General features: G+C 40.3%; 2 protein-coding genes across 3 annotated transcripts in view; one reads left to right on the top strand and one right to left on the bottom strand.

The window, feature by feature from the left end:
- The window catches only part of BMP6 (bone morphogenetic protein 6), an 83,910-nt gene extending 77,235 nt beyond the window's left edge, over positions 1-6,675 (top strand). The window contains exons 5-7 of the mRNA XM_010708455.2: positions 4,631-4,707; positions 6,225-6,335; positions 6,430-6,675. Coding sequence (XP_010706757.2) covers positions 4,631-4,707; positions 6,225-6,335; positions 6,430-6,579 — 338 coding nt within the window. The 3' untranslated portion in view covers positions 6,580-6,675. The remainder of the gene's footprint in view (positions 1-4,630; positions 4,708-6,224; positions 6,336-6,429) is intronic.
- Positions 6,676-8,048: 1,373 nt separating this feature from the next.
- On the bottom strand, positions 8,049-23,699 carry TXNDC5 (thioredoxin domain containing 5). Of its 2 annotated transcripts, none has more exons than XM_010708376.3 (9): positions 23,526-23,699; positions 22,379-22,484; positions 21,614-21,710; positions 19,670-19,785; positions 17,612-17,698; positions 15,815-15,955; positions 13,347-13,429; positions 10,072-10,201; positions 8,049-9,449 (listed from the first exon to the last, which is right to left on the bottom strand). In XM_010708376.3, the coding sequence occupies exons 1-9, from the start codon at positions 23,612-23,614 to the stop codon at positions 9,327-9,329; spliced, it is 972 nt and encodes a 323-aa protein (XP_010706678.1). In that variant the 5' UTR covers positions 23,615-23,699; the 3' UTR covers positions 8,049-9,326. The 2 variants fall into 2 exon arrangements, with proteins under 2 accessions (XP_010706678.1, XP_019469301.1); XM_019613756.2 differs by having other exon boundaries at positions 13,347-13,432; positions 23,526-23,698.
- Between the last annotated feature and the right edge of the window lie 1,038 nt (positions 23,700-24,737).

Genomic DNA, 24,737 nt, shown 5'->3' with positions numbered 1-24,737 from the left:
AAAAAAAAAAATAAAAATCCAAAATGATCTAAAAATGGAAAGAATTCTAAGTCTCACTGTTAGGAGCCCTTGAAATATACTGCTGGATTTGGCACTGGATCTGGTGAGCCAAGGACTGTGCAAAGGCACGCTGCTGCCTGCAGAGCTGGGATCCTGCTGTGTCCCCAGTGATGTGCAGTTCTTGTCCTGCAGTCAGTACCAAGCACTTAGAAGCTAAGGTTATGGCTGTGGCATAAGAATCCAAATACTCTGTAGTTTTTCGCCAAGAACACTTATTTCCCTGAATTACAAACACGTAGTTACAACTGGAGCCGGCTTATATAACGCAGAACTGAGTAACCCCCATGGCTATGAACTGCTTTGACATCGAGTCCTGCGTCAATGCATTCCTGGATCTGAACTCTGCTCATCTGCAGAAGGAGGATGAGCAGGATAAAAGAAAAAGTGGTTTTGGTTGTTGAGGCAGAAAATCATGCATCAGCTCAGGCCCAGGACATGGAGGCACGAGGTGGCTGGGAGGAGAGTGCAGGTGTTTCTCTGTTTCTTGTGAGGTCTGGAGGCCATTGCCAAACCATTTCTGCAGTAGGTTCAGCCCATGGCCCCAGGCTCTGGGCTGACCATGTTGTTACCAGAAGAGCTGGAGAATCTTCAACTCAAAAGGCAACAGCCACTGAGTGCTAAAGCATTGCTACTCCATGGTCAGCTCCTCCATGACTGATTTTACGTGGTTCTGTGTGGAGCCAGGAATCAAACTCAGAGATCCTTGTGGGACCCTTTCAATTCAGGATGCTCTGTGATTCATAAAACACTCCCTTCCTGGGTCCTTCTCTTCAGCGTCAGAGGCTCCAGGGTGAATAATATGAGGTGCTCCATCAAAGCAGGGGGCCCTCAAGGCAGCACTTCCATGCGAAGATTCATATGCTGTGTAGTGCTTCAGGCAGGTTATCCTGTGCATGTGGGAGATCAGTGCCACAAAGGGCAGTGCATGCAAAAACTAAAGGTGAATGAGGCCAAATGATCCCACAGTGGTAGGGATGTTGTTCATAAATGCTGTCTTGCAACAAATCTTCCATTTAGAGGCCCACTAAAGGTGCAGCATGGCCAACCCTCCTATGTGTGCTGCCACGTACATGTCCTCTCCAGCCTGACATCTCCCCTTGTTCCCCCACAGCAGGCTGCTTTCATGTAAAGTGGGCTGTTGTTATCCACATGATCGGTTTACACTGGCTTCATCTGGACTGATCACCAAAGTCAAACACCAAGGAGAAGTGGTTGGCCTCAGAGACCTCTGTCAGAGCTATCTGGGACTACAGAGGCAATTAATTACCCTGTGGAATTTGGTAAACTGGCACCTTGGGAGCAGTGAGGGTATTCTCAGGCAGCTCAATCTCAGTAAATATTTATATCTCCTTTGCCAGCACTTAACATGGGAGAGGTTGTAGGAAATCTGAGGTTGGTGTGTACCTATCAGTAGGAGGAAGATCATTAGGGTCAAACTATTCCCTCTCCTTTTTCAGTGATGTAAATGCCAGTGTCCAGCCTTAAGAGAAACATCTGTGCTGGCAGAGGAGCAGGCTTGCATTGTGGTGAGACCTCACTGAGGGCAGGCACAACAGAGAAGAGCCACCTACTTATGCTGCTGGGACTGCCCTTACATATAAGAAGCCTTGAGACTAATTTTAAGTGCAGAACAAGAGGTTGATAGCTGTTTTCTTTGTTGCTGCTGATTTTTTTTAGTCTTGCAGCCTCTTGCAAGTGCCAAGCTGGTGTACCCAACCAGAAAATGCACTAAATCTACAGTGAGTTTATAGGAACTCTAGCAGCTCTGTGGACTCTCAGAAGTTGTGGATGCCTCTGGCACTAAGCATGGCAATTTGGGCTAAAACAGTTGAGCACACTGGTCTGGAGCAGCTGACACTGCTTTCCAGGGACTGGGGATAATGTGTCATGGAGGCCAGGTTCACTAGTTCAGTGAGCTTGAGCTCTTGATCAAAAACTCTTTTTTGACTCATAATTATGTGGCTGTAGGGCATGTGCCAAGCCCCAAACCATCAGGAATGGATCATTATGTGTGATGATGTCCACCTGGGATGGACAGTAGCTGGTGAGCAATGAAGGGTATGAATTTGGTGACATGCAGGATTTTTTAGGGCCAGTTTCACACAGTGTGAGAACAGACTGATAGTATGTTCTGTTTGTTAAGCAGTAATTTTTTTCCTCTGTTTTCTTAAACTTTTGATTGCTCACAGTCTTCCTTCCCACACCTGTTTTCTCTACTTCCCTCACCTTCTTCCCTTTCCCACAGGTAATTGGAGTAACTCATATTTGGGAAATACTGTAGTTCTGCCTCCTTGGTTAGGAGTAGAGTCATAGAATCATTAAGGTTGGAAGAGACCACTAAGATCATCTAGTCCAACCCATCTCCACCATGCCCACCAACCACATCCCTCAGTGGCACATCTAAACGTCTCTTGGACACCTCCAGCGACAGTGACTCCACCACCTCCCTGGGCAGGCCATTCCAGTGTGTCACCACTCCTTCTGAGAATAATTTTTCCTAATATCCAACCTGAACCTCCCCTGGTGTGACATGAGAGCATTTCCTCTTGTCCTATCGCTTTTACTTGGGAGAAGAAGCCGATTCCCACTTCACTGCAGCCCTCCCTTCAGGAAGTTGCTGGGAGTGATAAGGTCTCCCTTGAGCCTCCTCTTCTCCTTAAATATTACCTACCAAATACCATGTTTCTCATAGAATAATTAAGTAGTGTTTTCAAGTACTAACCTTTGACCACCAAAAGTATCTTCTCATTTTTTTCCCCCTCATTATGACCAGATCCTTTAGAAACATCTCATGATAGGAATTTCAAGGACCAAAAAGCTTCTTTAAAAACAAAACAAAAAAAACAAAACAAACAACCCAAGCGACAAAACAAACCAACCCACACCCTGGTTACGGCTTGGTAGGTCTGGTTTGCAAATGGAAAGGTTGAACAGAAAAAGCCTGAGCTACTGGGCATGGCTGAAATAGCACATGTTTATGCTGCAGCAGCCTGAGAGCCAGCTCTGCTCACCTGGTTACGTTTGTGATTGAAGCAAAGCTATTGAAAGCCTGAAATGCAATCCCAAATGTTTAAAACCCAAACTGCTTCTAAAAACAGCTCCCTAATCTGTGGTGGTTTGGAGGCTGGGTTTGTTTTGAGGTGTGGGTCTTTTTTCAGACCTCGGTGTTAACTGTACCCAGCTGTGTTACTGGGCTGCCCTTAATGTCAGTTGGATGTGCTTTTAGTATTATAGTTTTCTTTTGAATAAATATTTGCATTTGTAGTTCCCCAACTTAGGGTTGGTGGGATGGGGGGGCGGGGTGGGGGAAGAAAAAGAAAGGCTTATTCAGAGCCAAGGAAAAAGTCACTAAAAATATTTTTCTATCCCAGCTGCCACGTTTGTGGAAAGCTGTGCTGGGACCGTGCCCTTTCACGCAGCGTTAGGGGCACTGGGGGCTGCTTGGCCAAAATGAGGCCTCGGCATCCTCATGTGGCATCCGCCTTTGTATGTCAGCCTGCCGAGCCGCAGGCAGAGCGTGCAACAGGAGTGGAGGCCCCATTGGTAGAGAGCTGGGAGGCCAGGCCCCAGGCCCTGCCTATGGGACAAACGTTGGTGTCCCCATCCATGCTGAAGGCTGGCTCTTTTGTTTCCTGCCACAGGTGCTGTGTTTTCTTTGCCCTGCCATGAGTCTTGGGCATGGCTGCTGGGCCACACAGCTCAGCTGGATCTGGGCAGCAATGGGGAAGTGAAAGGCCCCTCTGTCACAGCATGAGTCCTCCCTTCACCATGGTCCCAGGTGCTCGTGCTTGGAGCCGCCTCACTTTCCAAATATAGAGAGGAAATTTCATTTACAGTCAAAAGCTGCATTTTATAGGCATGTCTGAGCAACTTCTGCATGGTCAGAACTTCACTGTATGCTATGGCAAGGGTCAGAGCTGAGCATCCTGTGCTACTCTGTGCAATGGTGGCAACACAGATCAAGTTAATGGTGAGAGCTTGTCAACTCTTGTGTCATCTGCAGATCAACGTGTGGTGGTGGGCTGTGGGAAGTTTTGCAAAGTATGGTTAATACAGGTCTGAGAAGCACCTCTGTGCAATGTGGAGACGCCAACTGGGCAAGCTCGGGGAAAGGCACATGGCTTTTTTGGCTGCAGGACATCAGAGCTGTGCAAGGACTTCTGCTAACCAGCACAGGGCAACAAGGAACCTCCGAGGCTTGTGATGCCCTCAGGAACTGTGTGTGTTGTGAATGTACCCTGGGGAAGTGTGCATTGGAAGCATGAGCGGCAGCAGAGATGTGGCACGTGCTGGGTGATGGAGCAGAGATTTATTTTTAAGAAATTATTTTAGTGGAGGTGTTTTATGAGCACTGCTCATCAGGTTTTTAAGGGAGGATGAAGGAGTTCTAAGCCAGTCACTGTTACTTGGGTGCGATCATTCCCATAGGTATCTTAAAAATCTCAGCCCTGCTTTGGCTGTCCAAAGCACTCTTCTCTGCAGTGCACACATCTGCCCAGCTGTGTGCTGCAGTGATGCTCTGCCTCTTTAACTTTCTAAATTCCTGTTTTGTTCTTTTTTATCCTAACAGATTACAACAGCAGTGACTTAAAAACAGCGTGCAGAAAGCATGAACTTTACGTTAGCTTCCAAGACTTGGGATGGCAGGTGTGTGATGTTTCTCACTGGATAAACTAGACATTTTGTTATGAAATGTTAGCTAAACAGTGTCATGGTAATTCCACTCAAGGTTGCCATTATGCTTTAAAATGTCCCTTGTGTCTCCCTGCTAAAACCAGTCACGGGGAAGAGCAAATAAATATTGATAGTTGTGACATTTGACAGAATCCAGAGGAAGCGTGATATTTTATGAGATACAGATATGCAGCCATCCTCTGTCACTCATGGGAGTCACGGCAAGGACTTGTATCTGCATACCTCTAATGATAAGGAAAAACAAATGGTTTAAGTTCCAGTTTTAACAAAACCAAGTCTTTCTAGTCATCAACCCAATATTAACCTTCCCCTTATGTTAAAATCCCTAACTGGTGCCCCCAGAAGTTAGCACTGGTTGCAGTGGGAAGACCAAAGATTGGTTTTAGTTGCAACACTGCAAGGCTAGGGAGGTGTCTCAGGCAAGCTATTTAGGGCCCAGACTCTAGCGCATTAAATGTCACATTTCAGTCAATGTCCTCTTCTTTTTTTAATTCAGCACCTTTTTGTGTGCAGAGCTTGCAAAACCTTGCCCCTCCACACCCTTTGCAGTGCTTCCCTTATACAGCACTAAACCACAAATGTATTTACTTAATCAGTGCTTGCTTGTGTATCAGGAGAGTGCCTGCTTTACAAAAAGCAGCTTGCTTAACCAGGAGCAAATTATGGCTGAATGAGTATGTCAAATGATGGAGTAGTTCTGGTGTGCCCTGGAATCCTTGTGTCAGCAATCACGCCACCAGCTTAGTTAGAAAGCTGTGGCAACAGTTGCTGGCTGCTTAGTTACTGCTGTGGCAAAATTCATGCTAACCCAGATGTGTGTTGACACCTGATGCCAAGGGAGAAGTGTCTCCTGATAATTGGCGACGATGACTCTTTAAAAACACCTTTCTGCACTGTTAACACAAGGACCATTTTTTGGTTTTAATTTACTCTTGGCTCATTTGTAGCAGCAGGAGAAAAGCTGTAATTTTCTTGGTGTTATCCCTATGGGGAAACATCACTTTTTTTTCCTATGGCATTGTGTTCCTTGCTGGGAGAGCCTTGCCACCTGCAGCTCAAGGAGGCCGTTCTTCCCCATGTGTAGAGAATTTAGACAGATGAAACTTCCTCCAGTGGCCCTAGCGGTAGTTCAGCCAGAGGACCTAACCTGCAGGAAACATTGGAGCATAAACGCGTCCAAACCACAATCCTCACAAAGTGCCACAGCAGCAGTTTTGGAAATAAAACTGTTTTCATTTGTGGCAGCGAAGCGCGTAGCAATGCACCATTCTTTGGACACGAACATCGGTGTCCATGGAAAAGTCACAGCTTACAAAAAAAAACAAAAAACAAAACCTTCAGTGAAAACACATTTTCCCCCTCAAGAAAAAGTTAGTGGAAAATTTTCAGCTGGTCTTAATTGGGTGCAGTTGTCTGTAGAAGCTGGCAACTTTTTAATTTAAATCACGTTCCATTTGTTTCCTAAAAAGGACTGGATAATCGCTCCAAAGGGCTATGCAGCCAACTACTGTGATGGGGAGTGCTCCTTTCCACTCAACGCACATATGAACGCAACCAACCATGCCATCGTACAAACTCTGGTAAGTCTCCAGAAAGACCTGTGCTAAAGCCATAGGTGAGTTTGTAAGTGAGTGAGTTACCATCATATCAATTATGTTTTCTTTTCAACAACAGGTTCATCTTATGAATCCTGATTACGTTCCCAAACCATGCTGTGCACCTACCAAACTAAATGCCATATCAGTTCTTTATTTTGATGATAATTCTAATGTAATCTTGAAGAAATACAGGAATATGGTAGTAAGAGCCTGTGGATGTCACTGACAAACAGTCTTCATGTGGACTCTGTGATTCTACCATGAACTTCCATACTACCTTCCATACTTCCATGAACTACCTGACAGTGGAAAAAAAAAAAAAGTTGATGAATCACCTTTCAAAACACCATTTATGTGCCTTGTGCGAGGAAAGGGCTTGTGGAACCACATGGTGTGGTGTGAGCAAAGAGCTGGAATTCTTAAAATGCGACCCTAAGCTGCAGTGGCTGCTCAGCTCTGCAACTGGAGCTCGCAAAGCAGCAATATGCCCGCACACGTGCTTACTTGGCTGGGATGGTCTTAATCTCACCTAGCAGCTTGGCCTTATCAGTTGCTTGGATGTGTGCTACAGTTTAAGCAGATGGACATCCAACACCCAAAACCAGTGAGTTTTTTTGAGGGGAGAGGGTCGCTAAAGAAAGCATTGTTACTACATCAGACTTAGTATATACCATGTGTACAATAGCAATATGAAATTTCTAAGAGTAGGAATTGCCTTTTGTCTATAAGGATCAGCTGTTACACCTCTCCTGTTAGTCTTCTCTGAAACTTGTCATGATAGTATGCATTGTGCCAAAGCAAATCTTTTGGGTCCCTTGGTCTCTGAGCACAGTTTAATCTGATGCTATAAGAGTAAGATGGCTTGGCTGCACCCTGTGTTAGAAATACTAGATGAACTTACATCGTGGCTGATCTTTCCTGATCAGTGTTTGACTGTGAGTAGTGTAACTTCACATATTTGTTCTTACATGACTTCCTTCCACTCCCTGAGTGGAGCTGCCTCATCTTACTACCATTTGCCCAGGAAGGAAGTCTGGACACTTCTCCAGCTGTAACTCAGACGTAAAAGTTTAGGGGCCATTCATTCTCTAGTTGGACAATTTATTTACAGGAAGACAAAATGTCAGCAACTTACTTATTCAAATATTTGGCCAACCTTTCCCCTTCAACTCACGCAACTAACAAACTGGTATAAAGGATACATTCACACGGTAGCCACGGTTTGTCTAGCAGAAGCTAACAGCAAATTGTTTTGATCAATATTAAACTTGTATTAAATGCACTTACCTCTTGATTCTTGCATTTAAAAGGCTTCTTGTAAATACAAGCTATAATTTATTGCACTTTTCACTGTATATTCATTGTGCTGTATCATTTATAGAAAGACTGCTTTTTAAAAAAGTTTTTATTTAGAAAAATCTCAGTGTAAACAATTGTATCACTTCGATTTTATACAAGAAACTCATGAGATTGTGCTTCACTAGAAAGTTGTTAAAAACATGATAATAAAGGCTTCCTTTAAGGCAGAAGTACGTACATTGATCTAACACATCTGCCAGTACAACACTTAGCTTCCATTGTGGATTTTTCACCCTTGCACATTTTTAAATTGAACAGAACCACAAGGTTCTTGACAGACAGTGAAGTGAAGTACCAGGAGCTACCCACTGATTTCAAAGTTCATTACTGTTTTGCTTTTTTTTTTTTAAATTGAAAACAAACCTACTCCATATGATGGATAAAATCAGCATTTTGACAGATTAGTCAAATTAGCCTGTAGTTTGTCATACTCATTCCATGAGTTTCTGTGCACACACACGGGATGGCAGAATTCAGTCCTTGGTTTGCTGCTGTCATTGTACTGTGACAGTACCTGCAGTGTACATTCTTTGGCTTTCAACTGTCAAACATGGAGCATCTTATGCACCAAAGAATAGATCCGTATCATAATTGAAGGCAACAGGGAGTGCTTGGGCCTAACATTCAAACTTAGCAACACTTACACCTGGAAAAAAGGTTAAGGCTCAAATAGAGTGGGGAACTATTTTAGATAACTGTCGAACAGAATGGAAAAATTACTTATATTGTACTACTTGTTCTCCAAGTGCTCTGACTAAAGAGCAGGTCAACACAAAGTCTGGATTCAGGTGAAGGTAGGAAATGCATGTAATCAGCTGTGAGGTGTAACTGATCATTTAATATTAACGAAGTTGCTATAATAGAGCCAGTTTGCTTTGACTCTATATAAGTAGAGCATAGTTACTCCTCTGGAGCTAAAAAGGAGTCTACAACAAAAAACATCCACCTGACACGTACACTATGGCATCAGTAATGTTCAGGCACATGTTACAGTACCATTGCTTTCATTATGGCTGACCTCTCATGCAGAGAGGATTAACAGGAAACAGCTCATGGTGGCCTGGTATCTTCCAAATGTGTGTTTTCAGCCTCCTGTGACTTTTCATTTCTTAACCAACAGCCATATTAAGACAAACAGGTTGGAAGTACCATCGTAGAGGCAGTAGTTATTTAATACAGCTGCAGCTTTTAGCTTTCTAGCAATAGTGTGCAGTTTGGAAGGATTACTTTTTTTAACCAAATCTAACCTGAAGACAAAAATATTCTGCTGGTGCCCTTAATTTGATTTTCTTAATATATTTTAGTCTCAATGGAATCCATTTACACTTGATTGCGGGAATGCAGAAATGTAGCAATACTACTGATACTGAAAATATTCTCCGTTTGCACAGTAACTACTTGTTAGTTTTCCTTCACAAGTAGGGTAACTTGTCTTTAACACACACAGAGGGAAGATACCAATGTTCAGTACATTCCATTTCCTAAAAACAAACCAGTAAACAAAAAAGCCCCAATTCCCACCCACCCCCCAACATACTATTTGAAAATTAGCAATGCCTTAAATCCCTCAACTACCGTACAGAGACAGCCAGGGACAGAGCATTGAGACTTTTATTACAATTCATCCCTTGCCTGACGCAAAACAAAGCTATGCAGTGATTCCAGATCTCTCGTTCCGTTGTGTTCACTGACTTTCTTTCCACCTCGGAAAAGCAGAAGCGTAGGATATCCACGTACCTTCAAAAGACACACACACAAACAAAACTTGTTACTGATTTCTAGACTCACTGCTATTAGTATCTGACTCTGAAAAGCTACCAAACCACTCTAAACAAATAAGTCAATTTAATTTAAAAAAGAAGAAAAAAAAAACCACACACACATAACACAAAAGCACCAGAACTTTCATTGCCAACCTGCAATTTCTAAAAATTGTTAGGTGGGAAAATACATGGTACTCTAGGCTCTTCCATCAGCAACTTGAATGCCAGCTTTATCTTCCATTGTGTGGCCACCAGATCCACAAGCCAACCTTTATTTTCTAGGAAGAGAACATTTCAGTGGCTGAAGAAACCACAAGACTGGTGGTTTCACAGAGGGCTGCTGCTTCTCAAAGCAGGGACTCCTTCACCTTTTTCCAGTAATGAGAATGACCAAGTCTGAGGAGCAAACTATCAATGAAAGAAACCGTGCCATCAGGTGCATTTCTGAGCTACATTTTTGTTTGTTTTTGCTAATGAAGAACACGGTTGTGCTGTCACCAGGCACCCACAACACAGTAACCAGCTGGGCTGCATGCTGGAGCTTCTAGCTTTGGTACACAATACTATCCAGTTCATTACAGCTCTTTCACACTTACAGAAAATCTGTTGCAGACGTTACGTTCTACAGTGCAGTCTACTTCTGCTATTTTGACATCAGTCAAACCTGGAAATTGCTCTTTGGCAAGGCTCTCCCAAGTCGGAGCCAAGTTCTTACAGTGACCACACCTAGAAACAAAGAAAGAGATTTGTTTAGCAGATACACCTTCCCGTTTATCTCTGTCTTACTGCAATATCTGCAAGTTTAACAAGCTGCCTTTCCTATCCCCTAATGATTTAGGCCTCCAACTCCCTTGCACTGTTATGTCAGTCAAATGAGCTACAGAAACAGAAGTGAATGGTATCCTCTAAGTACAACACTGAGGTAGTTTTCACTCTCTTCTTCTGGAATGGTATTCTGGTTGTCAGCACTTCACAGAGGAAAACAAAACCAAATAAAGATGAGTACAGAGAATTTTTAAATGAAAAACACAGTCACGTAGATATGAATGTGTTTTGAACAAGATAAAGAATGTTTGCACTACTAATTAAGCTTTTCAAACAATGAATTAATTAATAATAGTTCATCAGGTAGTATATGCCATTTATGTTTAGTTTAAATGGCCTGAGTTTAATTACCTAAATGAGATTTTGATTTCCCTACTGAATTTCCTCCAGTTCCTAATTGCCTCCTTGAGTAAAGTAGCAACTCCTGGTGATGGAAATTCAATTTTAATAGACACCTTTCTCAGCACAGATTCTCTGAGATACACACTGAGTTGAATGCACTTTTCCATTTAGAGTGCATAAACTTTCTGGGAAAAACTTTACTTTGAAGTTTAATACTATCACTCTGCTTTCAGATACAGCCACAGTGGAGTGGTGTGGCAGTCAATAAGTTTCACTTAGCAGAAGGAATATCAGACCCTATTCTGATTTGCATTACATATAGAATAGTTCCAGTAACATCATCAATATAAAAAGCCTATTTCAACTTTATTCCCCTTACGTTCTGGGACAAGGGTATATATTCCCTCTGTAGTAACATGAGAATGCAGTCCACAGGGTACACACTGAAGGACTAGTGTCAGAAGAAAAAAAATGATGTTGTAAAATGGCAGGAATTATAGTAAAGTATTAATGTTGTTGATAGTTTGAACAGGACTTGGCCAAGTTAATAAACCGAACTTCTTATTGCTTTCAAAAAGAACTCCCAAAGTGCTTCAGACTTTAAGGCTGTGCTCATTCTATTCTAACCAGCTGCACCTTAATTGGGTAATTAGAACAGCCCTTTAATTGCCCCGAAGCTACATCAGGGCATTCACAAAAACAATGAAAGATATCTCTGCTAAAGTTCACTTAACACAAACCTACATACGTTTAAACCACCTTGTTAATGTACAACAGTATAAAAGCACTGCACAAAACTATGCACAAAACCTAACAGAAACAGGATGATTTTTATGCTTATTATGCAAGTTAGCATGAATATTTATCCAAAACTAACTGAAGGACACAACTAGCAAGCAATATAATAGTGTTTGCTGAGCCCAGTGAAAGTTAATTCACTTGGAAGAGAAAAAGGTGATTTATAGTCAGTGCACTGTAACTGTATACATAAGCATGACTTTGAGAGCTAAAACTGGATATCAGCTACATAAATATAAGCAGTATTTTCCTAAATGGTGGCTTCCTGAACTTTACAGCCAGGGAGAGCATACTGATTAAGAACATGATTCTTTCCAGCAACACCCCATCAGATTATCACAAGTTGGCTAAATTGCCATGCTATTAGGAAAATGTAAATCTAAATTCTCAGTTGTTTTTAGTTATCTGTGATTTTTCCATAAGATTCTCAGATGGCCAATTCCTACATCTGCCAACAAGCTCTAGGTTCCAACTAGAATCTTTCTACTTTGTGCACAGGTGTCAACTGAATACTGAATTGAACAATGAGTTCTGCTGGTGGCATAGCAGAATGGGCACAGAATCAATCTCAGTCTCCCACAGTGCACAGAAAGGATAAAGGAAGTGAAGAGAGAGCAGTAAACAGAGCAAACGTGAAGGTGTGTGGAGTGGGGGCTGTTTCTTAACACAGTGGTGTCAGATACATTCCCACATCCAAAAGCAGATCTAGACATAAAACAGGCAGCAAATCACACTGCAGTAAAAAGAGTGACAACGCTGGAAAAAACTGCATCATTTAGACTATACAGAAGTGAAAGTTTCCCTAGTACTTCTTTCTTACAATCAGAAACACAGTCACACCTACTGGCAAAGTTAAGAAGCAATATTTTGATACTCCTGAGTACATCTTAAAATAGGTTGCATTTGCCTGTGTTGCTTTGCAATAGTTATGATCTACTGCCACAAATAAAAGATCTTTCTATATCCCTCGTGGGATGGCAGGTCTGAAATCAGAGATGCATTATCTTTCACACAGTGAAATTCAACTTAATTTTCTTCTGTCCTCCCACACGAGGTTTCTTCTTCTTCATCATCCAGGAAATGGATGAGAAAGATAGCAAACAAATTTCCTGAAATTCCATCAGATATATATAGGATGAAGTCCAAAAACCAGAGAGACAAACTTAAATAATTCTTTTAGTCTCAGAAAGGAAAATATTCTGTGCTTTTGTATCACTAGGGTCTTATCCCAGTTTGAATGCTAGACTCTGTTGGATATGCTAGAAATGGCAGAGGCCAGATAAGAAGGACATCATTACTTTTTTTCCCCAATGCTTTCAACTCAGCGTGCACCTACACCAAAATCTGCATCAATCATTTCTACCACAGGTTGCTGTAAGAATATATTACACAGAGCATTTAATAAAGGGTTAAAGTTGTCACTTGTGCCAATTAGTTTTCTAATCAGATATTTGAAGAGTGGCAGCCCATTATCCAAAGCTCTACAGTCTGTACCAATTTTCAGGTGCTCAAGTAACGCTTCCCAGAGAGGCTGGTTGTGGCACAGAGATCCCAATGGCTGGCATGTTCTCCTTTCTCAACCAGCACTGCCGACAGCCTTCCTTCAGCTTACCCTAATCAAGGCATAGGAGCAAGCTAAGCCTGTGAAGAAAGCTTTGCTCTCCTTGTTACCTGACATTAGCTGCAGGTAAAGCCTCTCTGTCAGCCTTTCCACAGAGAGGAATCCCAGGAAAGCTAAAAGAGACCAAATCTTTGGCTGCAACTCTTGCCAAGGCATTCATTTTTCAGTTAATTGGCACTTTAGATTGAGACAACAAATGCAGTACTACAGAGGAACTCAAAGGCCTACAACAACTAATGCACAAATTAAAATAATAACTCTGAAAAGGAGATACAAACTACTTACCATGGAGCATAGAATTTAATAAAGGTGATTCCCCTAGCAATGGTTTCATCAAAGTCTTTTTCAGAGAGAGAAAGCACTGTAGCCTGCTAAAAAAGGAAAGTAAAATCATTGTTGTATGTTTAACACTGGCCAAATGAGCATTTAGCTACCTGAGAGGGAAACCTCAAACTGGGAAAGACAGCATTACTGATGGTATGAACAAGATTAAAAGCAATATACTTCACATTTACCCCTTAGCTGCTATCCATCCTTAGAGAGATCCGTATCTGAAGAAATAAAACATGCCCATTTTCAGGGGACTTTACTGACAGGCAAACTTATATCTGCTCAAAAAAAAAAAAATAAATAAATCACCTTCACTTCAACAGGCTGTCATGCAAGCCTTTCAAGAACAATGATTTGAGCAGTTGGCATAAAACCTGTGATGGCTCATGGAGAGTTTGTTCCATGAGGAACTTATGGCATACTAGAATTGTCCTGCCAGCTGATCTCCTTCTGCTATATCCCTGTGTTGCAAACACAGGGAAAGCTGTTACCAGAAACACATATCTGGCTGCCAGGAGAACATCACCACATCACACTCACATGGATACCATGAAGAATTTTTCCTCCTGATAACATCAGAAGCAATGGCACAGGAGAGAAGGGAGGACTGCACACTGCTTAAAGACAGCCTCACACATTGTATGAGAGCACAGAACCATAACTAACTGGATTTTTGTGTGACACCTTTACAGATGGGAGGGATTCAAAATAAATAAATGAGTGAATCTCATGCCTATAAAGGTTTCAAATTCAAATGAAAGCAAAACAAACACAAGAGTGCAGCTGCCAGGATTATCAATTCTGCAGTGGAAGTTTTATGAAGAGAAGCCAAAAAGAGACTTGAATGCAGACAATGACAGCAGCTGTGTTGGTCATTCTGCCTTAACACATCTGGATCATTTTTGAGTAATTTGGGTAAGTGTGGCTGCTCTGAAGCCTGACAGATATAAAAGTTCAACTTTTGTGAAATGACTGACATGTAGTACGTCCATATAAGATAAGAACCCGCACAGGGTTGGAACACAATACTGGAACACAGATTTGGAGTCAGAACTCATGGCTTTTGCTGTCTGTGGTACCAGCTGTGGCTGCTAATCACAGTCAGTGCTTTCCGGCTACACGGGCTAGAATCCTGTAGACTCATGAGAAGAAAATCAGAACCAAGGTGTTTGAAGGTGAACAACCAAGAAATTGTGGCAATACTGGGTTGAGATGTAAACTTGCAAAGAAAAAAGTTTAGTTCTACACCGTATCTACTATTATTTAGCAAAAAAACCCTGCCTCCCCATAGTCTTTTCCCTTTTGCAAGTGCAGTGGTGCAGTCAAGGTGTAAGTGGGAATTTGCATCATATGTAGTTTATGTTATTTCTCTAAAAATAGAAAGTGAAGACTAATTACTTTCTGCATTGTACTAACACCAGCTTGTTAATACCTCATACCTAAATATGAGGTCAATTTAAAAAGTTGAGAAAGATGAAAATTGCATCTAACATCACTATTTGGAAGCCACCTTATGAAAGATGAGCAACCCAACTGGAAGAAGCCAAATAGGAAGGGTAATATTCTCTTGTGAGAAGCTGCATATAAGCTGTATTTGCATTAATAATATAAACATTTTTAATTATGTAAGTATGATGTACATCACAAAGGAGAGTAAATCACCATCCCTTACTTTTTGGGCAGAGTTGTGTTTTCCATGTTTGCTAACACAGAACGCTTAAAAATTATCCCTAATTATTCTATCATACCAATTTTATGTTCAGCTGCAAGAAAAATGGCAGATGAAATGCAGAAGTGATGAAAAAAGACAGAGAATTACATGACGTGAAGCACAGCTATGCAAAGATGAAGATATTCCTGACAGTCCTTGGCAATATTCATAAACTCTCCAGCTGCTACAACCAGGATTAAGCCTCAAAACCCAAGGAGTTTTATTGCCACAGTGCACACTGCCCTAAGACATTTAGATCAATCTTCAATTGTCTTTGCTTGTTTGCTGTTTCTGCAGATAGTCTGTAAGAATGGAAATTTGGCTTTTTTTCAATGGCTCACCACTGTATGCCATCTCCTTGGGTTAAAGTAAGAATCTTGCAAGTGACATAGTATGCTGTCACACACATGGAGGTGCCAGCAGTTCAGCACACCAAAAAGACCACACTTACAACACTGTCTAAATCACTTACTGCAACCATTAAAATAAAAGGAGGTAGTTGTTCATTACATTCTCTAACTCAGGTTAGTAGAAGTATCAGTAAGATGTATGGTCCAATTCCCCTCGCTAATTGCTGAAAAGAAAATTAAGAAAATACTTGGCCCAGCTCACATCTAGAAATTGTGGGTCTAACAGAGAGAGAAACACACGGAAAACTTGGACAGGCTGCTGAAACTCTGTTAATACAGTAGCAAAGTGCAGGAGCACCTACCTCAGTCTGGGTGGGTTCTGCAGGTGGCTGTGGAGCTTCTGTGGGTTTGCTTGCTGGTGGTTCTTTCCCAGAGCTCTGTAGTTGGGCATCCACATACTCCTTCAAGGAATCAAAGTCCCTCTTCCCTTTGTACTGGTCACCCTACAATTATCAAATAGCTTGTGTGAGTGTGTGTGAGCAGTTTAGCTAGCACAGGTGTAGGTCGCTCCAAAAGTAACGTCTCCTATTTGTTCCCATGGAAATGATAACAGCTACGAAGAGCACAATAATACCATTTGATACAGCAACTTCCCAGTTCCAAAACAATGACTATTAGCTCTGCATTTTCACCAGCGATGAACAAGAGCCTGCATGCCATGCTCATAAAAATCTGCACCAACGGTGGTGACCCACTGGCACTGCTGCCACTGCTGAAAAGCCCTACCCACCAGCTCACTGTGCTACCTTGTTCATATCCATTATAGCAGGACAGGGTCAATCCACATTCATTCCTCACAGGGCTTCTGCTACCTCTAACCAATATGGGTGTTGTGATGCCAGTCAGTTATGACAGAATGGGTGACAGCATTATGGACAACAATGCTGGACGGCTGAACCAGCAGCCCTCCTCTTCCCCCATGTTACTGAACAGTACAACAGTGGCTAGAAGGACTTCCAGGAATCTCTGTGTTACATTATTGGAAAGTTGCTGTTTTTGTGGGTTTTTTTACTGTTAAATATATTGTATCAGCTCACAAATAAACACGTGATTATGATGGCAGAAAGTCACCAGGGAATATCAACACTGCCAGTGGAGACAGGCCAGTTTAATGTCAAGAGAAATACATTGTTCAGACAAATGGCTGAGATTCATATTGACCAAATACAATAGCAATGATCTGAGTTCTTTCACTGCACCCTTTATTCACTGCAACTTAAACTTCAATAATTATGGAAAAAAAAAAGTCTGGCTTTTGAGAAAAAACACAGCTAACTTTTCAACGCTGAGCCATTACAGTTCTGGCAAGTTATCTTGCCCTTTGTAGCCATGTTAAAAATAAAGCAGTTGGAAAATCATGCTGGAGCAACGGCAGAACATTTCCTGTTCTTCAAACTAAATCCATGAACAGACCAAATTCTTGCTAACTGAAAATGCTTCTAGCCTTGGGTGTGCCATTTTGTCCAATTCGAGCTCTCTTTCAGTTACACGTGATAAGCAACACTACAATTCACAGCACGTTTGCTGCTGCTCACGCATGCAGCATTAAAACATGCAGTATATAAATATTTTACTTTCCCCAGACTTCAGAACATGGTATCTCTGAATTTCTACAAGGGAAACATCAGCTGGGTGCACAAGACTCTCATTCACAGAGTCTGTATGAAGATTTCTATGAAGGAAAATGTTCATTCTCAGACATCACTCATTAGACTGGCATCACTTACAGATAAGAACCCTTTGATATATATTATAAAAATTGAATATATTTTTATTATTTCTATTTCATTTAGTGTTCTATAGGAGGTAGAGTCTTAAGATAAAGAGAGAATTCCTCTCACATTAGCACACTTCAAGATACTGCTTTCAGATTTATGAACACCGTTCAGTTGTTTGCAAAAAACACTGAGCAAAACGTTTTAACTTTTACCTGTGGATCAAATATCTCTCTTCTAGTACTGGTTTAAACCTGCAACATCTTTTGTGTCACAATTGGACTCTCATATACAACCATTTGATCTTTTTTCCCAGGATCCAAGCGTAGTCCATGTATTATCAGGAAAAAACAGCCTGATCTTTTGCTGAGCTTGCAGACTCACCTTTTCACCATTCCTAAACCAGAGGAGCGTAGGATAGCCACGAACTTGATTTTCAGAGCAGACCTCATAATGCTGGGTACAGTCAACCTACGTTTTGAAAAAGAAAATTATAAACCATTCAGTGTGTAAAATAAACACACAATAAGTATTAGAGCCTCCGTCATATTCAAAAATCCCAGAAAAATACATGAACAGTCAATACATAGCTTGGCAAAAGCCAGTGCCAAGTATTTTCTTGAGAACAGTTATTTCAGCCTTCCAAATAGTGTTTTGGTTGTGTCATTGGGAGGCTATGTGTGTTTTTGCTTTTATTTCAAGAGGAACAACAGAGGGAGGGAGGGAGGGAGGGATGGATAAAAAGGAGAAGAAACAGCAGCAAAGAACAATGGGAACATAAGTATTCTAGTTAAATACTGGAATACTAACATGCAAGAGCTTTTAAAAAATGGATAAGCCAATATATCTTCACCTAAAAGTAAGACTACTCTTTGAAATCAGAAGACATGTCAACAGCTAGGAAGTTAACTTGACTCCAAAGGAAATTCCAAGTGCGTAGCACCATTCAATTCTAATTTGTCATAAACCAATCTAATAAAGTTACCTGCTCATAATCTTTTCTGAAGCAAAGCAAACAGATAACTTAGGCACTTAAGTCTTTGCTCTACACTCGGATTTTTAATTTTACATTAGAAATACTTTGATCCAGATGACTGAAGATCAATCTAAACATTAAACACAACCATGCCAGCAGATAGCATTGCTGCTAAGACACTATTTCCCCACATTACACAAAGGTCATGGTTGAATCTTCTTAGAAACAGCTGTATTTCCTGTTTAATTACAGAACCTACAATCTTAGCCAACACATTTCAAACAGTTTCATAATGTATACAGTTAAACAAAACTGACTAAGCATGGAGACAAATCTCGGTGGCTTCATTAGAGAGCAAATATCAGTAACAGGGACAACTGTGAACACAACAGACAACTGAATATGACTTCTGAAAATTTTTGGTTTATACTCTTCTGGATAACAGAATGGTAACTTCAAGAAGATAGTTAAGCTAAGCAATGATTTTATCAGGCACTCCACGTTCTCAAAAGTTAATCAGCATTTACAAATGTGGCGCAAAGGGTATCAAAGCAACATTAGTTGCCTACTTTATTCTCAGAGGGGAGTGTATTTTATATCAACTTGGTCTCAAAAGTAGATACATGTCTTCTCTAGAGTTTAACCATGCTGATCTGCTCTCTGCATCTGTGGCATATCTGAATTAGCAATTATCAAAGCATTTCATAGGGGAAAAAAAAAGTGAAGTTCATCACCCCTAGTAACAGCTGAAAATACTATGAGAGCAGAGACATGAGATTGCTGGTTTCTTGTCTCTCTGCAGGACAGACAGCACTGCTAAGTGTCATGGAAGCTTTCAGACCAGTGAGCCTATCTGAAAGCTTAAGGACATGGAAATTGAGCCTTGTCAGCTTTCCATTAGTGACAAATACAGGGAGATTCACATCATTAGTGACCTGAACTTAGGTATGGGTCAGCAAATAAAGCCAGTAACTAGAATTGCCAGACCACCTCCATACCTCTGCACAGAAGTCACTCCATGTACAAATATCAAACTCCCATGGTAAATACACCACAGAATCTGGTTATCATCCCTAAGGGAAATAGTAAAGCAGGACAAGGTATCAGTTTTTAGGGTGGGAGACCCCCTGAAAACTTTAGAATGCTCAATGGGGATAAACAGGAAAAATTTTAAAAGTATTTAGACTTATTCCCAAATCTCTCTGAAACACAGGGAGGATTATGTACTGTTTCTAATAAGTTCTTGCTTAAAATTAGGGAGTCCTGTTAATTGTAACTAAACAACCATCTCTTCCAACATAAAGTAGAATACTGAATGTGCGAGAAGAAAATAACCACCATAAAATTAAAATAGGAACTATGAATATGAAGAGATTTAAAAGCTATTATTTGCAAATCACAGGCAGTTGATTGAAACACCCGTATGCACAAAACAGCTTCAAATTAAGAAAAGGTACGTCACCTACCTTGCCAATCTTTACAGTTTCTGAATGTTCAAAGGCTAGAGCCAGCTGTTCCCAAGTTGGGGCCAAAGCCTTGCAGTGACCACACCAAGGGGCAAAGAATTTGATGAAGTGATTACCTTTGAAGAAAGATAAAAGAAAAAGACTTAACTCTTTTGGAATTAATTTGGCTGCCATTAAAGGCTAGGCATTAATCTCTGTCTGCAAATTTATCATGGTATTTCCTGGGTTAAAGATAGGAAACACTGTGAATAAAAAGCCATGGCAGAATATTTCAGCAATTAGGTTTTCAAAACTGTATGCAGTCCCTCAGTGTTGCCAATTTCCCTGAAGATCCAAGCAGCTTTACAACCTCAAGCCAACAAATGAAGCATTAGAACTACTACTAAACCTAACAGTTTTCTAGAATATCTAATTCTACTATGTCGATCACTTGCCTTATTACAGAGTAGAAAGAACCAAGGCATGTGTATTTATAACAGCATAAAGCAAAGTATAAATTAGACTTCAACTTACAAATTTCTAGGCAAACACCACTGCTCTGTGTCCATGAGCTGCCTAAATAATTTTCTTCATCTTGCAATTCTCTCTGTTTCTACCTTGCAAAAACTGCTGCCTTTGTAGAATTTCATGGCATTTTACAGAAAGGAGAGTCTCTCTACTGCCTCACACTAATATATTGTTTAAAATTATTATCCTAATTGCAGATTACCAGAATATGTAATATCCTTTAATTAGAATTACTATTAATTCAAGTTGCTGCCTGCTTTTGCACACATCAAAGCAATGCTCTCTTAATACAAAATAAAAATGAATTTAATTAAACCAAAAAAAAAACCAACGTAATTTGGTGGAAAAAAAAAAAGTGATTGTGGGAAAACTTTTTTAAACAGAATTACAATCCTTTGAGAACCACTGTGGGGGCTAGAATTTCTAGAATTTCTGGTTTTGGGGGTTGTTCACAGAAGGAGGTCAGACTAGAGATACCACAAAAATCACTAGGAAATGTAAGCTGCGAAAGTACTTTAGTCTTAACTTGCTTATTCTGCATCAGGAATACCTTCAAAAATGATTGACTAGCTCTGCTTTGATCAAGTAAAGACCATACTGAAATTTCTCATGAATTAATTAAGAACACACAATCAAAAGCAGCTATTCTTGATGATGATACAGAGTATCATTTACTCTGTGATACCCTCTCCTCTGATTGAAAGAAATAAATGTATCTTTTAAGCCCTAGAGCACAAAAAAGGTAGACAGACACTATTTTTAAGGACCAAAGTCAACCTTCCAAGTGGAACTCCTAAGCCTTCAGCTAAATTTAAGCACTCTTGAAGTCAAGAGAGGACAACAGCTTTACTGTTCATGAAATGATGATCATAAAGCTGCTCGACTATCAGATATCACCATGAGAATACCTCCTCCAATGGTTTATGAAAGCCAATGGATACATCTTAAAACATTCATGCACACACTAAACTTAACACTGACAGAACCCACTCAAACTGTTTAATGCTTAGTGTTTCCCTGATGGCTGAATGAAGAATCTACTGTCATTTCCATGTAATTCTCTGATAAGGCACACATACAGGGAAATTTGCTGCAGAAAATCCTCCTTTACATTTAACACGTTTCTAATTAATTAATTGGTTTCTTCAGGAAGCTTTAGTGTCTGTTTCATTCATGTTATCACATGGGCACAGACAGTTAATTTAATCTGGCCTTAACTCTACTGTCTTCTGGTTGGAGTGCTGTTCTTTTGGTGTGCAAAGTGTAAGTAAATAAACTACAGCATTTTTACACAGCATGTAGATTCATCCTCTTTACTGAGGCATTACTGGAAAATTAACTGGGAAGGAGGTACATTAAGAACTAATATTTCTGCTTCCCACTTCCCACTAGGCAAGTCTCTGTAAACAAGTATCTCATGCTTATGAAAGAGGTTACCTTCTGCTATGTGTGTCTTGAAATTGTCTGCTGAGAGTTCATACATTCCCTGCTTACGTTCGGGGGCTTTTGGTGGTTCCACAGTAGATTCTGAATCCTATTCAAGAGGGAAGTACATTTCATGAATTAGTTAAGCATTTAATGTAAACTTATTAAAAATATCACTGTTTGTGTATAATCATTTTTTAATTGTGCTCAGCATGTAGTTTTATCTTGATTAGCAACAGCAATTAAAAATGTAGTTTTAGGCAAGGCTTGTCTAATACATGTAAGTGCTAACCCAATGGTTCTCCTAGAGATGATATTAGTTCAACTTATTTAACCAATTAGTTTAATCCCTTTCTGTACACTACAACATTATCAGCTAATAAGCAAGCTAAAGATAGCATCCCACATTGTTAAGAGGAAATTATGCAATTTATCCTGTATTACAGACAAGTCACTTTTCTTACTCCAGAGATATTATAGCCTAAAGGTGTTAAATGAATCGACATAAAGAATTCAATCTTCAAATATCAAAATGCTAAACACTAAAAACTGCACTATGTACTTCCTGTAGTTTTAAATTCAGGAACAAAAGGTAGCTCATAGAATAATAATAAAATCTGATATCCTAACTTATGTGGAAGCTGCTCCACATCGTTTTCTCACCTGACTTTTATTCTCAGGAGCAGATTTTCTGCCAGAGAGTGAAACCTAACCTATAGATAGAACAGCAAGTCTGCAGAAGGAAATATTTCCTTTTCCTATTCCATTTCCACTTACAGATGGTTCCCCATTTAGTTTTTCCAACATCCAGTTTTCCAGTGTCTGGAAGTCTCTAGGGCCTTGGTATTTCAGAGGTTCTTGTCCTGGCTTAAGCAGCTTTAAACTAAAGGATTAAAATGTAGAAAAGAGTGAGGTAAAAATTTACACATGTGAAACATTCCAAGGAAGTTAAGACGCTTTATTAATTCACAGCAATTCAGCTCAGGCTGCAGCAACAGCTCTCTTGATTATTCCCAATTACTCATTTCAACATCACACACCTCCCTCAACTTGAAGGATAACTTCTAGAACTTAAGACGTTTTTTTCATTCCCATATCAATTTTTACAGGGGATTTAATAAAGGCCAGTTTTTCTTTTTTCCTTTACATGTTTTTCTTTCTCTTCTCATTCCGCAAGTTGTAAAGAAATGAACATATGAAAGTGCTGAAAAACAACACAATACAAGTGATACTACATATCTCAAGACAATAGATAACCATTCAAATCTTCCTTAATCAGAGTCTCTGCCATTCTTTCTATTTTTGTAAGGAACGGTGCCACAACATAAACTATACAAATATACAAGTGCAACCAGTGTTTGTTTCTGGGGATACTAAAATAAAGTTGTAAAATTCATTGTTTCTTGGTATTTCTAGTGGAACTAAGCCACAGACTGCCCTTAAGGACAATTCCTATTTCAATGAGGACGTCGCTATTTATAACTCTCAGCTTCTAATCAGTGGCACTCATCTGGGTCAAAGCAAGTATAGCCACGGGTGGATGTCATGTTCAGTCTGTTGCTGAGGTCAGCAGCAACACCAGACAAAGAAAGCCCAGGGAAGGAAACTGAAAAGCATGGGCTGTGGAAGGTGCTTGAGAACAGGGTACTGTGAGAGAGAGGAGGACAATTCTGGACTTTATTTAAATAAACAGTCATCTCCAAGACATAACACAGTTTCTTTGGAAGAAAGAAGAGTAAGAGTAGCATATATCACATCATACTTGGCAAGACAGTAAAAGGATTAAATGGAATATAAGAGATTCACAGGGCTACAGAGAAAACTACCAAAACACAGAGCTTAGAAGTTAGCTTCAACAAGTTGGCAGAAGATCATGGAAAACTAAAACAGAATGACACAGGACCAGACCTCCTTCTATACTTACGTAGGGTATCCTCGGACGCCAAATTCAGAGCACAGAGGAGTGTCTGTAGTACAATCCACTTTAACAACATAGACCTGTGGGTTTTCCATGTTGTTGTATTTATCTCCCAGCTCATTCCAAGTTGGCTGGAGACGCTGGCAATGTCCACACCTGCAACAGAATGAACAAAATATTTCCTTACAGTTGTTCTCTTTAGAAGGGAATGAATCCTTGGAAAAGCCATACGCAAAATAATCAGAGATGTTGATACATTTAAAAATAACTAAGCTGGACATCTTCCATACTCAAACACTGCTACAGTAAGTAACAGTGAATAGTACCGTGTATCGTGTGACAACATTGCAAATGCCTTCCTTGTAAAAACCATCAAAGAAAGCCTATTGAGCACCTTCTGAACCTAGAGATGCTATTAAGAAAAGAGTCTGCATTTTCCAGCTGCCCAGAATTAAAATCACACGAGGCTGACCAGCTTTCTATACTCTCCAACATTTGAAAATACTGTGTCTTTTATGCAGCAGGAAAGAAGTCTTTCCAGAAGGATTTCCATTTCTCTTTAATGGCTGCTTTTGCCAATCCTTCCGTACATCTAGAAATACACAACTGGATCAACCAAAAAACTTTTTGACCAGTATGAAAGCTGGTTTTGCCCTTGACATGACCTAGAAGGTCTACTTTTTAACAATTAAAACAGCATTAGGATGTCAGAGGAAATTGTTTCTTATTCCCTTCCGATCTTCCATTTAAAACAATTTCACTCACACAACTGGCTTTGAGCCCACTCATAGAAAACCTGCATAGATTCACACCTTTCCAGCTTCTCTGATTCAATAAGACAAAAAAACCTCACCATCTTTTAATCTTGATAAGAACCTGCTGCAGTTGGTCACACTGGGGGGGCATATATTCCCACCACATAGAGGAATATAACCTCATTCTGAATTATAATGGTGAAGGAATCCAATGTGCTATTACTAAACTTAAATAATTCTTAAATATTTAATTTCAGACTGAACACTCTCAATTCTTCATGAATGGAGCTCCAAGAGGATGACTTGGGATTCTCAGTGAATACTGGTGCTCAATAACTGGGAATGGAAATCTGTGAAAGGAAATCTCAAGTAATTCACACTTTTTTTTTTTTTTTAAAGTACACAATAGAACTACCTTATTCATATTTAACACCGTGATCTCTGCTCTATACAGTTCACCATT

This window comes from Meleagris gallopavo, chromosome 3, assembly GCF_000146605.3.
Source record: "Meleagris gallopavo isolate NT-WF06-2002-E0010 breed Aviagen turkey brand Nicholas breeding stock chromosome 3, Turkey_5.1, whole genome shotgun sequence".
Lineage (NCBI taxonomy): Eukaryota > Metazoa > Chordata > Aves > Galliformes > Phasianidae > Meleagris > Meleagris gallopavo.
Note: the sequence above shows the minus strand (reverse complement) of the source record. Positions and strands in the feature narration are given on the sequence as shown.